General features: G+C 38.6%; 2 protein-coding genes across 5 annotated transcripts in view; one reads left to right on the top strand and one right to left on the bottom strand.

Moving 5' to 3' along the window:
- ATAD5 (ATPase family AAA domain containing 5) overlaps nucleotides 1-4,152 on the top strand; it is a 49,497-nt gene extending 45,345 nt beyond the window's left edge. For 2 of the 3 annotated variants that reach the window (XM_036268947.1, XM_036268946.1), the window contains 5 exons: nucleotides 125-305; nucleotides 1,748-1,929; nucleotides 2,415-3,274; nucleotides 3,733-3,891; nucleotides 4,059-4,152. In XM_036268947.1, coding sequence (XP_036124840.1) covers nucleotides 125-305; nucleotides 1,748-1,929; nucleotides 2,415-3,274; nucleotides 3,733-3,891; nucleotides 4,059-4,137 — 1,461 coding nt within the window. In that variant the 3' untranslated portion in view covers nucleotides 4,138-4,152. Of the gene's footprint in view, nucleotides 1-124; nucleotides 306-1,747; nucleotides 1,930-2,414; nucleotides 3,275-3,732; nucleotides 3,892-4,058 lie in introns of those variants that run through there. The other variant, XM_036268948.1, reaches the window with a different exon arrangement.
- Nucleotides 4,153-7,738: 3,586 nt separating this feature from the next.
- TEFM (transcription elongation factor, mitochondrial) lies at nucleotides 7,739-13,740 on the bottom strand. 2 transcript variants are annotated; one of them, XM_036269105.1, is made up of 4 exons: nucleotides 13,707-13,740; nucleotides 12,391-12,854; nucleotides 9,606-9,755; nucleotides 7,739-8,341 (listed from the first exon to the last, which is right to left on the bottom strand). In XM_036269105.1, the coding sequence occupies exons 1-4, from the start codon at nucleotides 13,735-13,737 to the stop codon at nucleotides 7,904-7,906; spliced, it is 1,083 nt and encodes a 360-aa protein (XP_036124998.1). In that variant the 5' UTR covers nucleotides 13,738-13,740; the 3' UTR covers nucleotides 7,739-7,903. The 2 variants fall into 2 exon arrangements, with proteins under 2 accessions (XP_036124998.1, XP_036124997.1); XM_036269104.1 differs by having other exon boundaries at nucleotides 13,686-13,737.
- Nucleotides 13,741-13,995: the final 255 nt, after the last annotated feature.

The raw sequence follows: 13,995 nt of genomic DNA, 5'->3' as shown, positions 1-13,995 counted from the left end.
AAAGAGCTTAAGATGTGAATTTTAGCAAAATTTGTCTTACTTTTTAAAAGACATATAATATTGATGTATTTCTATTAACTACAATTGACCATGTTTCTTTTCTCTCCCTCTCTTTTCTTCTCAGCTAAATGTTGCCAGCTACCTACAGATGATCTGCTTAACTGAGAATTTTAGAACTGATGTAAAAGACTTTGTAACATTGTTAACTGCAAACACTTGTGACATTAGGAAAAGTATCCTTTATTTACAATTTTGGATTAGAAGTGGAGGTGGATTTTTAGAAGAGAGGCCATTGTCCCTTTGTCGTAAGTTGATCTGTTATGAAAGAAATTTCTATAATGGGATCCTATGTTAAAATATATACTATACCAAAACATTTGAAAGATTATAAAAATTTTGAGCATCCAGGTATAACATTAATCTTAAAAATAAACATACATATGTCAACTTTGTTGATGAATGTTTTACAAACATTAAATGTAGGTAATAGGATTAAATTGAACCTAGAACAAATTGTTATACATTTATAAACCTATTGTTTATTTTATTTATTTATTTATTTATTTATTTATTTATTTATTTATTTATTTATTTTTAAGTCCTCACCGAGCATATTTTTCTGTTTATCATCAGGTAGAGTGGGAGGGATGGAGAGGGAAGGGGGGAGAGAGAGGGAGAGAGAGAGAGAGAGAGAGAGAGAGAGAAACATTGATGTGAGAGAGACACATCAACTGGTTGCCTGCTGCACGACCCAACCAGGGCCAGGGACTAACTGCAACTCAGGGACATGCCCTTGACCGGAATTGAATCTGTGGGTCGACTCATTGGTCCGTGGGCCAATGCTCTAACTTCTGAGGCAAATAGGCCAGGTTAACATAAAATTTCTTTTAAACAAATAGAATTATATTATTTAGCAACTTCCTTTTATCACTGTTTTAAAAACATTGGTGATTTTTTCCATATGTGTAAATTTTTTTTTTCTTTATTGATTTTATTTATTTATTTTCTTTATTGATGTTAGAGAGAAGAAGGGAAAGGGAGAGAGAGATAGAAACATCAATGAGAGACAACATTGATTGGCCGCCTCCTGTATGCCCCCCACAGGGTATCTAGCCCACAATCTGGGCATGTGTCCCAACTGGGAATCGAACTGGGGACCTCTTGGTGCAGGGGTCGATGCTCAACCACTGAGCCACACTGGCCGGGCATATATACATATTCTTGAGCATATCCTTGAGAACTTCTGTTGGAGAGAATTCTAGAAGTGTGGTTGCTGGGCCAAAGGCTGAACATTTTACATTTGTGTAAGTTTATGTTCCTACAAAGGGTATATGATGGCTCTTTAATGTGTACCTTTGACAAAACTAGGTTATCAGTCATTTTAATTTGCCGATTTAAAAGGTAAAAAGGAACGATATTTTAATTTGCACTTCCATGATCACTAGGGAAGTCATACATGGTTTTATGAATTTATTAGATATTTGTATTTCTTCTGTGTCTGTCTCTAGTCCCTGACATGTTTTTTGCAGTTGGATTGTTTTGTAAGCCCATCACCACCACCTCACTTAACCTGTGTATGCTAGAAATAATGTTTGTATTATGCTCTTTATGAATTAATATGTGGAGAAGAACAAAATGGGGGGGTGTCAGATCAAAAGATGCCAAAGGATCTTAGACTTTAAATAATTGATGGCTACAATTTGTAAAACATATGGATAGCTAAGACTTTCTTTTATTAACTTTGAAGGAGGAAACAGCAGAAACGTACAATTTATTCACTCTGAAGATGGCCCTGATTCCAAAAATAACTCTAAAAACACTAAAAGGAATTCTAAAGACCTTCCCAAATGTGACACTGGCTGTGCTGAGACCTTGTTTGGACTTAAGAACATTTTTCCCCCGTCTGAAGACTTATTTTCATTTTTAAAGGTATTTTCAGTATCTAGTTTGGAATGTTCAATTTATGTTCCTTTCATCTTCTCAGTACTCCTATGTTTTGAATCTTGAGAGTAACTTAAATTTGCTTATCATTTTTATAGGCTTCAGATCTCTGATTTTAATACATTTGACCTCTGACAAATGATGCATAGGCATTGCTCTAAATGTATATTATAGTATTGAAAGACCTTAGAAACATTTCAGATCAAAAATTTCAGAAAAAATATTTTTTAAACAAATGAATTTCTAGTTATTGAATATTAAAGAATTTAATTCTTCATATTAGTCTAAATTAATTTTTTAGATTCATAATCCTATTTTGATGTATTAATGGACTGACTGTAGGTTTATAAATTATGAGGGGTAGTGACTCTTACTTTGAAGATAGAATATGGGTAATACTATGTGCATATGGGTAGAAAAACGTTTGAACTATATATTGATACAACATTTTTTTACCCAAAATTGTTTTTCAGCACAAAAGCAGAACAAAAGAAGAATGGCATAAACTCATTCAGCTTCTTACAGAATTCCAAATGCGGGATATAGATTTCTTATATAGTAATCTTGAGTTCCTTCTACCATTACCTGTTGTTATCATCCCAGAAACAGAAAAGCTTTGTGACTCATCAGCGAGTGTGGACACTGGTGCAGCAACAAAAAATATGAATTGTCTTGCTAGGAAACATTCTGGAGAGAAGCCATTGAAAAAAAGGTCACAAAAAAGGAAACATAAGAAAAAGATGGTAATTCTAGATGATAGTGATTTATTTGACACACAATTGGACTTTTCTGATGAATTTCTTTGCCTACGCCCCGAATCTTCTTTCTCAAATTCAGAAGAAAGCAAAGTCAAAGAAAGCAATTCAGAGACAAAGACACTAAACAAATGTTTTAAGTCTAACATTGAATCTATTCCTCATCCTCCTAAAACACCAGCAGAAAAGAAATGTTCTGCTCTTGTTTCTCACTGTTTAAATTCTCTCACTGAGTTCGTGGATAACATGTCCTTCTTAGATTCCCTTTTAGCTGATGGAAGGGAACAAAAGGAACTTGGTAAACATGACTTTAGTTGGACAAATGGAAAGGTTAAAAGTGGACTTTCTGATGAATTTAGCCTTGAAAGCAGTGATAGATGGACTTCTCAAAGCTCTGGAGAATTAAAGGCAGCTGTAGAAGCTCTCAGTTTTAATAAGTGTTCTTCTTCTATTTCAAAAGCATTGGAAACCTTGAATTCTTGTAAGAAATTAGGCAGAGATCCAATGAAAGACCTTACCTTTTATGTTTCACAAAAGCGCAACAATGTGTACTTTAATCAGTCTGCAGCTAATTCAGAGTAAGTCTTACTTTTATTTATTTATTTATATTTCCATAGTAAATGGTAAAGGGGAAATTGTTCAGTTCTTACTAATTTTGAAATGCTGGGTTTTATTGATCTTGGAAAGCCCTTGATATTAATAATGTAGCTCCTAATGAGACATTTGTGGAGAATACCCTGGATGCTAGGAAGAAAAATAGTGGGAGATTGGGGTGGGTTTGATTTGGGAGACTCTTGAATGACAGGGAAAGGGATTTGGATTTGCTGTGACAGGTAACAGGTAGGCATTGATGATGTTTCAGTATGGGAGTGGTTGATGGGTTGAAAATAATGCAGGACATTAAATCTGGAATCCAGTTTATCCAGTTTAGATCAGAAGCAGGAAAAAGCAGACCAGAAGCTGGTTGTATTGGGGATTGTTGCATTTTAATTGGGCATTAAAAATAAAAAAGTAATGCATTGCTTTTCATTCACAGCTGTGCTTGGAAGAGGGTAGCAGTCATTAAAAGTGTATTTTCTAGCCGATCTCTTCTCAACCTGGGCAATAGACAAGCTAGTATAACTGAATACCTGCCAACTCTTCGAAACATTTGTACGACTGAGAAACTAAAAGAACAAGGAAAAAGTAAAAGAAGGTAAAGGCTCTACCTCTGAACCGCAGGCCGACGCTCTAACCACTGAGCAAAGCTGGCCAGGGCGGTAAAGGCTCTATAAAAGTAACATTTTAGATAGCTATTTCAAGATTAGTATTTTTATGATGGAAACAGTAATATTAAATTGTTTTTCTTTTTAATCTTTACAGGTTCCTGCACTATCTTGAAGGAATTCACCTTAACATTTCAAAAGAGACTGTGAATACTTTGGCAGCTGGCTTCCCTTAATATTCCACTTAACAGTGCCTTGTACAGATTATTATATGATCCTTAAGATACATTTTTATATTGATTTTCATGGAAGTTTACATCTCTTAATGTACAGACTATGTATATTTTTTATCAGTGTGCAAATATTTAAAATGAAAAAATTTGAGGTACAAATTGTATTTATGATGTGGTATTTTAAAATTTTTTTTTTATTATTTGATTTAGCTTTGTTGGAGTTTTTTTGTATGTGAGTAAGCTATTTCTAGGAGGTAGAGTTCACCAAGATATTTCTAAAGATGTTTCAGTGCTAAACTAATCCATAATTTTTCCCTTCCCTGGTAACTTTAATCCCCCTCTCTCCAACCATGTGTCAGTACTCTGTCAAGTTGTAAATATGAATCTCCTAGGTGAATCTTTTGATTTAAAATAAGAATCTTTTAACTTCCTAAGAAAGAAATTATGTTTCCTTTTTTTCTTTTCAAAAAGTAATATTCTCCTGGTAATTTTATTTCTAATGTACTCTTTCAGCATATTTACCATTGACTATTGAATGCTGACAAAGTAAAATCAAGATTCTGAATTGTAGTTTTCATAAATGTTTTTTAGCAATCATACATGTGATATCTTGTATATTTTGCCAATTCAAATCACATACCTTGTACATTTTTCTTATATTTTTATATCATTGGTGTTTTATTTCATAAAGATATTAATGACGTTAATATATCTACTTTGGACAAGTATTTAATGCTATTCATTAAAACTGTTACAGCTCTGGCCGGTGTGGCTCGGTTGGAACATCATCCCATACACTGACAGGTTGCAGGTTCAATCCTTGGTCAGGGCATGTTCTAGAGGCAATTGATTCATGTTTCACTCACATCAGTGTTTTTCTCTCCCTCCCTCTCCCCCACACCCTCTCAAATCAATAAAAGCATGTCTTTGGGTGAGGATTGAAAAAAAAACATAACAGCCCTGGCCGGTTTGGCTCAGCGGTTGGAGCGTCGGCCTGAGGTCCAGAGAGACCCAGGTTTGGTTCCCGCTAAGGGCATGTACCTCGGTTGCAGTTTGTCCCCGGCCCTGATTGGGTCATGCAGGTGGCAACCACTCGATGTGTCCCTTTCACATCGATGTTTCTCTCTCTCTCTCCCTCCCAATCTGAACAAAAAATGGAAAAATGTCCTCGGATGAGGATAAAAAAACAAAACAAAACATAACAAAGAAGGATTCTACTATGTAATAGCTATTTCCACTTAAGACTGTTTTTGGAGAAAAGATATGTTTTTAATTATAAGATTTTAAAATACCACATTTCACTTAAAATAATTTTTGCAGTTAGATAATCAGGTATACCTGAAAATAGTTTCCTATTTCAAGTGTTTTTATTAGCTTGATATTCAGTGACATTATCTGGTAAATTAACATTTTCAACTGGAAAAGTAAGGATCCTCATTTTGTACAGTTGAGAAATACCTGTTATACCTGCTTTAAATGTGTATGAAAATGTTTTTACTAATTTAACTTACTTTTTCTTGTATTGATAGTATATTGATTTAATTAAACGCTAAAGCTAAAAGGCTTTATCTAGTATTTATATAGGAGTTGCAGATGTAATCATCTGAGTAAATATGGATATTGTATAGGTTTGTATATAGGGTGTAACTTATACAGGTCTTGTCCTGTACAAGAGAATAACATCTCAAAGTATATGGATCTGTTTTTTCTACTGAATATAAGAGTTTACTACCTACAGAGCACTAACTTACCTATTAATTTGGTCTTTTATTATTAGAAAGTTTTGGTAATTCTCAATAATTGAGGAACCAAAGTAAAATAACTCTAGAATTGTAGTACCTTTTTATTTTTTTAGGTTTAACATAATTTGGGGAAAATGTTTTTCTCAGTTCTTAAAGGGGGTAAATTCTTGTTCGATTTAGATTCATTTTTGTGATAAAAATAAGCAAATTTTGAGGACTTGTCGATACTCAGCATCCAAGCCTATAAATGTCTAAAACAGTCACATTTCACTTACAACTATTTCCATAAATATGTGAGAAGTAGAATACCACATGTCTGGCATGAACAACTGGATGGTTGGTCAGGTTATTTACCAAAGTATAAAACAGTAGCAAAGGAGGTGATTTGGAGGAAAGAGAATGGTTTCAGACATGTGTAGTGAGATGTCCACATTTCAAGGTGATGTTTATATATACAGCCATACAGCATGTACTGTAGAGGTTTGCACGTACATGACAACAAATCTACAGTGTACACCAAACTCCTAGGGCGTTACAAGGTGCTGAAAGGGAGGACTTACACTTATTTTATATCTTTATTATTTGAATTTTTTCCAACAAGTATAGTTCACTTTTAGCTTAAAGAAAAGACCTGGGTGCCCTGGCCGGTTTGGCTCAGCAGTTAGAGCGTTGGCCTGCGGTCCAGAGAGACCCAGGTTCAGTTCCCGCTAAGGGCATGTACCTCGGTTGCAGTTTGTCCCCGGCCCTGGTTGGTCGTGCGGGTGGCAGCCACTCGATGTGTCCCTTCACGTCGATGTTTCTCTCTCTCTCTCTCTTCCTCTCCCTCCCACTCTATCTGTACAGAAAATGGAAAAGTGTCCTCGTTGAGGATAAAAAAAAAAAAAAGAAAAGAAAAGACCTGGGTGCCCTGGCCGGTTTGGCTCAGCGGTTAGAGCGTTGGCCTGTGGTCCAGAGAGACCCAGGTTCAGTTCCCGCTAAGGGCACGTACTTCGGTTGCAGTTTGTCCCCGGCCCTGGATGGGTCGTGCGGGTGGCAACCACTCGATGTGTCCCTTTCACGTCAATGTTTCTCTCCCTCTCTACCTCTCTCCTTCCTACTCTGTCTGAACTAAAAATGGAAAAATGTCCTCTGGTGAGCACACACACACACAAAAAAAGACAAGACCTGGGTTCAGTACAGGTGAGAGATAATGAAGGCCTGAACTAAGGCAGATATGGAAAATGGAGAGATGTGGGAAAATAAGCGCTACTTTAATCAAAAGATGGTCTGCCAACTAAAAGATTTCAAAGTAATACAATGAGCCTATTAGGCAAAGCGTGTTTATTCTGGGCTTGATAGATTGAGCTGATTAATGAAAATTACCTTTTGGAGGCAGTGTATGAAGCCCCATTCTAGTTACAGAATAAGAAGAGGATTCCACACGTGTCATCAACTATATTTGGCTTTATTCCCATGATAAGCACCACCCAGAAAACTCATTATTCCTATTTCAGCAATTTTTTTTTAAATCCTCACCTGAGGACATTTTTCCGTTTTATCTTCAGATAGAGTGGGAGGGAGAGAGAGAAAGAAACATTGATGTGAGAGAGACACACCGACTGGTTACCTCCCACACAACCCTAACCAGGGCCAGGGACAAACTGCAACCGAGGTACATGCCCTTAGTGGGAACTGAACCCAGGACTCTTTGGTCCAAGGGCCAACGCTCTAACCGCTGAGCCAGACCAGCAGGGCTGGCAAATTCTTTAGTATAGATGATATTTGCTTTTAAGGGAAGATAACTTTGTTTCTTGTTTCAACAATTTAGGAGGTATCTTACTGTTTAACATACCTAAAAGGTATAGAATCTGAAGATATTTATGGATTTGGCTTTGGCTTACTGTGTAAACCATTAAACAGCCAAAAGTCTGACTTTAAACATTAAATACATTCAAAAGTTTTCTTTTCCACTAACATGGATGTCAAAAGTTGGTTTTTACAACTTTAAAGCTACTAAATGTAACATCACATTACATATTATCAGAATTTTAAGGTTCATTGTTAAATACTGCCATTTCATAGAAGGCAACAGCTTGTAATAATGAATCATATAACTCTTCTATTCTGTGTTGTTCAGTAGATAAAAACATCTGTCTGTACTGGACAATCTTATCTGATGGAAAGAACACCCGAGGCTCTTCCTGCAATACAGACTCCAAGAGGAACTGCTTCACTAGTTCTTTTCCACTAGTCCGAGCGTCACCAACCATCAGTTCAAAGTGCTTCCCCACTGCATTTCGGTTCATGCTCAGCACCTGATGCTGGCCACCCTGGGCAAACGTTGTATTTAATAGGGCATACAGCATGGCTTCCATGATATGCAAATGTAACAGTACAGGAAACAGAGTTGAGTTCTGAAGTGAAAGTCCTGTTTTTTCCAGAACATAGAAGTCAGCTTTAGGCATCTTTGAAATGACTGAAGAAATCTTTAAAAAACAAAACAAAACAAAATAAGTGAGCAGAAATAATTCATTAAGTTTTATTGTTTGTATCCCTGCTCTGTCCCACTTCTATTTTAAAAATAAAATTACATAACTTAATTATATTGCTATTGACAATTTTGAAGGAATTCAAAGAACATTTTATGGGGGAGTCAGGATAACCAAATTCTAGTCATGGTTCTATCAGGCACAAGATGAGCTAAGACAAACCATTTAGTCCTTAGTACTACTTTCCTCATCTGTAAAATGGTCTCATAATTTCTAAGATCTATATTGACTTTAAGATAAGACACGTTAGCCCTGGCTGGTATTGCTCAGCGGTTAGTGTCAATCTACGGACCAATGAATCGTGGGTTCACTGCCAGTCAAGAACATGTATCTCAGTTGTGGTTCGGTCCCTGGCCCTGGTTGGGGTTGTGCAGGAGGCAACCAATCAATGTGTCTCTCTTACATTGACGACGCCCCCCCCCCCCCCCATCTGAAGATAAATGGAAAAATATCCTGGGGTGACCATTAAAAAGTTTTAAAAATTAAAAAAAAAAAAAAAAAAAAAGATTAGACACATTAGCCCGGCCTGCGTGGCTCAGTGGTTGAGCACTGACCCATGTACCAAGAGGTTGCCAGTTTGATTCCTGGTCAGGGCACATGCCCAGGTTGTGGGCCAAATTCCCAGTGCCGGGCATGCAGGAGCAGCCAACTGATGTTCTCTCTCACTGATGTTTCTCTCCCTCTCTCTAAAATCAATGAAGAAAAAAAAAGATTAGACACGGCAAAGCTGTTTTATTAACGTTTTAAAATTTTCTACAGTAAAGCATAGGGCTAGAATGAGTAACCTAAAATCAATCATCTCTACAACTGACTGGTCACATCAAATGCTTGATTGAACCCATTTTCATAGATTAATCAGGATGATAATTATTGCCCATCTCAAAAGCTTTCAAAGACTCAAATGAGACAATAATAGCATTTAAAAAAAATAAACTTTATGAATATAGTAATGAAATTCTATAACATTTAGAATATACTTTACCATTGGTTTTTTTTTTAGTTTCTGCCTTTGATACATAGACATTTCTTGAAATCAATGAAGGATTCAATTTTTAAAAATTCACTAGTGAAGGAAAACAATTGGAATGGGTAACAGTACCAAAAGAAAATCTCTCCTCACTATTTTATTACACTCTTCAGCACTAGTAGATAACTATACAACAATCTTTAACAGGTAGAATTTGGAGGTTAACTGCCTTACCTCTTCTAAATAGACAGATGATATGTATGTTCCTTTCATCAACTGGCAACACTGATTTTGCTGCCAGTCCAGCACTGCCAATTTACGATCAAGGTGAGCCCAGGCAATTCTTCGAGTACCAAAAACAATGGATACGATACTATTAACTGCCTAAAACAAAAAAGGTTCGTTTAATTACAAGTGTAAACATTTTAACAGATATTAAATTTAAGCTACAAACTCAGAAAGTCAAATTACTTTATGTAACAGAAATATATTTACAGTTTATGAACTTAGAATTGTTAAATAAATGCAGAAGTAATTAAAAGGAAACCAGTGTGGCTCAGTGGTTGAGCATCGACCCATGCACCAAGAGGTCGCTGGTTCGATGACCAGTCAGGACACATGCCCAGGTTGTGAGCCCCATCCCCAGTGTGGGGGCATGCAGGAGGCGGCCGATCGATGTTCTCTCTCACTGATGTTTCCATCTCTCTCCCTCTCCCTTCCTCTCTATATAAAATCAATAAAAAAATGTTAGAAAGTTATTTCACCCAGACGTCTGTCTAGTGTCTGACACCTCACAGCCAGAGGAATAAAGAATACAAGTGGAAGAAGGGCCCGAGGGGTACACAGATTTATGCAAAAAGTAACTTGCTTTGTCCTGAGAGCTACAGAGAGCCACCAAAGCATATACGTTTCAGAAACAGCATGGACAGCAGTGTGGAATATGGACCAGAGGAGGCTAGACCAGAGATAGAGCTTTGTATTAGGCACCTGTTATATGATAAAGTATTAAGAATCTAAGACAGTGACAGTGAGATGGACAAGAAACAGAGATAATGGGAGGAAAACTGATATGTGGGATGATCAAGGAGCCTAGGATAACTCCAGTTGTATTTCAGTGGCTTTATGGCATCATTAATGATGATGATCATAGGAGGCGGATCAACTTGGGAAGGTTGGGAAAGGAGTTTGTTTTTTTTATCCTCACCCAAGGACATTTTTTCGATATTTTGTTCAGATGGGGGGGGGGAGGAGAAACATCGACATGAAAGGGGACAAACTACAACCGAGGTACATACCCTTAGCGGGAACCGAACCCAGGTCCCTCCGGACCACAGTCCGACGATCTGACCGCTGAACCAAACCGACCAGGGCATAAGTTGTTTTTTAATGTATTGAGTTCAGGTTGCCTTCTAAGGGGAGACGTGTAACAGGTAACCAGATACATGGATTTAGTTCTGTGCCAAGTCTGGGCTGGAGATATAGTCCAATGGCATTGCTTCACTCCCACATGGCTCATTTAGTTATACTGACAAGTAAATTAACTACAGAGACAGATAAATGGGAACATTTTATAATTCTAGACTCATCTCCCTTTCACTACTAAGGTATGGGGTAAATATCCATTAAAGGCAGAATAATTTGGCCCAGCCAGAGTGGCTCAGTTGTTTGAGCATCGTCCTGTGCACCAAAAGGTTGCCAGTTAGATTCCTGGTCAGGGCACATACCTGGGTTTTGGGTTTGATCCCTGGTGGGGGCACATACGGAGGGTAACTGATTAATGTTTCTCTCACGTCAATGTTTCTCTGTGTGTGTGTGTCTCTCTCTATCTCCCTTTTTCTAAGTATGTCCTTGGCTGAGGATTAAAAAATAAAGGCATGCCCAGCTGGTGTGGCTCAGTGGTTGAGCGTCGACCCATGAACCAAGAGATCACCAGTTCGATTCCCGGTTAGGACACATGCCCAGGTTGTGGGCCTGATCCTCAGTGGGGGGCATGCAGGAGGTGACCAATCCATGTTCCCTCTCATCGATGTTTCTATTTCTCTCTCCCTCTAAAATGGCAACTATTTGATGTTTCTCTTTCACATCAGTGTTTCTTCCTTCCTCTCTCTCTCCAAAAATCAATTTAAAAAAATATATCCTCAAGTGAAAATTTCTTTAAAAATATTTTTTAAAAATACTGTATCAATTAAACATGTATGTTATATATCAATTTTATCTCAAGCTGGGGGAAAAATAATATTTTATCAAGTAATGCAACACAGGACCTAAGTTCCTCCAAGGTTTAATGTTTGATGTGCCAAGTTCTTCTATTTACTTTTTAAGACAACACTGAAAAAGATTTGCTTCTAAATGCCTTTTAAAGTGGATAAGGAGGAGAAAGTAACTTTAAATCCTGCTGGAAAGACTGGTATAATGTTCTCAAGTTGCTCCTTGGCCATTGCCTGAGCATATTTTTCCTTTTATCTTCAGAGCAGGAGAGAAAGAGGGAGAGAGAGAGACAGAAACATCGACCGGAATCGAACCCGGGACTCTTTGGTCTGCAGGCAGACGCTCTAACCTCTGATCCAAACCAGCCAGGGCACAACTTGATTTCTCATTACTGCCAACATAACCGTCAGACTCACAGCCAAATATCTCCTTAACATTCCTTTGAAATAAACCTTGCACAGACCTACTCCTTTACATCACTGTTTTTCTTCCTAGAATGCCCTCCTATTCCAGTTAGCCTAATTCTCTCCCTCAAAGATCCAGATTGAGTTCTTCCAGTAAACTTTCCCAATGGTCACAGCCCACAGTTCTGTCTCCTCTGAACTGCCAATTTACTATCTGTATATCTCTTTGGTACTGATCACATACTACTTTATATAATGGGTTATCTATTAATACGTGTATGTCTGGGCCCTCCAACTAAACTATAAGCTGCCAGAAGAGCCCTGTGTTAGGGCCCAGATTAGTGCTTTGCAAAGTAGGTTCTCAAATATTTAGGAAGTATAAGAGACATTAAGAAAAAAGGATATACCTTAAGTCTCTCTCTTTCTATTTCTGGTTTAATGAGCTTCCTCAGGAGCCGGTTTTCTGGTGATTTTCTTTTTTTCCTTTGCGTCTCTGGACAAAGAATGGAGTTACAAACTTGAACTGTAGTTTTATACTGGAACAAGGGCACATTCATTAAACTCTCCAAATTCTGAAATGGCCCAAACTTTTCTCTGTGCTCTACAATATTGTTGGACTTTCTTCCACGAAGCAATTTAAAAGCTTCAAGTTCTTTATTAGATGCTGTATTCAACACATGCAAGATGGAAGCCTGCTGTTCTGAAGAGAAGAGCTTGTCAAGTGCATTTCCAGACTCCTTTGTGTTTTTGTCACCAAAAGCAACACTGGGAATAATTTTCTTGGATGCAGTGGATTTTTTCCGACAGTAGGAATTATGTAGGGCCTGGAACAAGGACGACCCTAATGATACTGGAAAACATCTCCACCTCCCTAAAAGAAAAATTTTGCAAAATGTAAGTTGGTTGGAATATCCTACTTACTTCCTTAGTGTTAGCTGGAGCCTGACCAGAACCTTTGCAAAGTGACAAAGACTTTCCCATAATGTAAGAACTAGTGAACCATATTACATTCTCCTGGAGAATCATTATTAAAATAAGTTGTTTTAAAAGCATATCTATAAAGAGTTAAATAACAAGGCTTTTTGTTGTTTTTATTCACAAGAGATAGCTCCTGATTTTTATGGACATGTCCTTAATTTTACTACTTAGAAATCTTGCACCCATCAAGAAGCATGGGTTTAAAACAATTATTTCGACCGCTTAACATTTTTGACATTGTTAACTTTAGGGGGATCTGTTGGTAATTAATATTTTCTTAAGAGAATTTATTTCCCCTCCATTTTCACTAGTTTCTTACCCACTGGAACAAAAGAAAATTAAATTTTATACGTTTATTACAAATGTTTTAGCGGAGCGGTAGATTTAAGAGAGGCTTTTATTTTCTTCTGCACACTTTTAAGATTTCTACCATGCTCCTGTTTCTGCAGGCAGAGGGGAACCCACGTAAGAGACGATTTTGTAAAACCAGCGGAGGGTCACGGACATCGCGGCCACGAGAAAGCAATGCAGCCAGGAGAGCAGGGGGCGGGGAGACCGGAACCCTCCGCCCGGCGCCCCGTCCCCGCCGCTCGCGACCCTTCGCCCCGAGAGGCACCGTCGCTCCGGGCTGGGGGGCCCGAACCGCTCCGTCACAGCGAGACCTGGCTGTGGGACCTCAGGGCGGAAACAGTCCAGGGCCAAGGCCAGACGGGAAGTTAATTACCCAGTCGTCCGGGCACCCTACCTCCCGCCTTGAGGACGCTCGAGACGCTCATTTTCCAAGTCAGCGAAGTGCGTCCCACAGTCCAACTTCCTCCGCTAACTTCCGGTGTCTGCGTGCTTCCCCCCCAAAGTGCCCGGCCTTTCCGCGGAAAGACTCCGGCCGCAGCGGCGTTCCGGGGCCCGCGGCGTGTGCACCCTGCGCGGCGGGCGCGCTGGGCTGCGGGCCTCCGGAGGTCCCCCAGAGGCTCCGTGCGGGGATCCCGGGCCTGGGTGGTGCGCGAGACACCGCCTCCGAGACACGTTCTCGCCCC

Source organism: Molossus molossus, unplaced genomic scaffold (genome assembly GCF_014108415.1).
Source record: "Molossus molossus isolate mMolMol1 unplaced genomic scaffold, mMolMol1.p scaffold_m16_p_19, whole genome shotgun sequence".
Taxonomy (NCBI): domain Eukaryota; kingdom Metazoa; phylum Chordata; class Mammalia; order Chiroptera; family Molossidae; genus Molossus; species Molossus molossus.
This window is presented reverse-complemented; position numbering and strand designations above follow the sequence as displayed.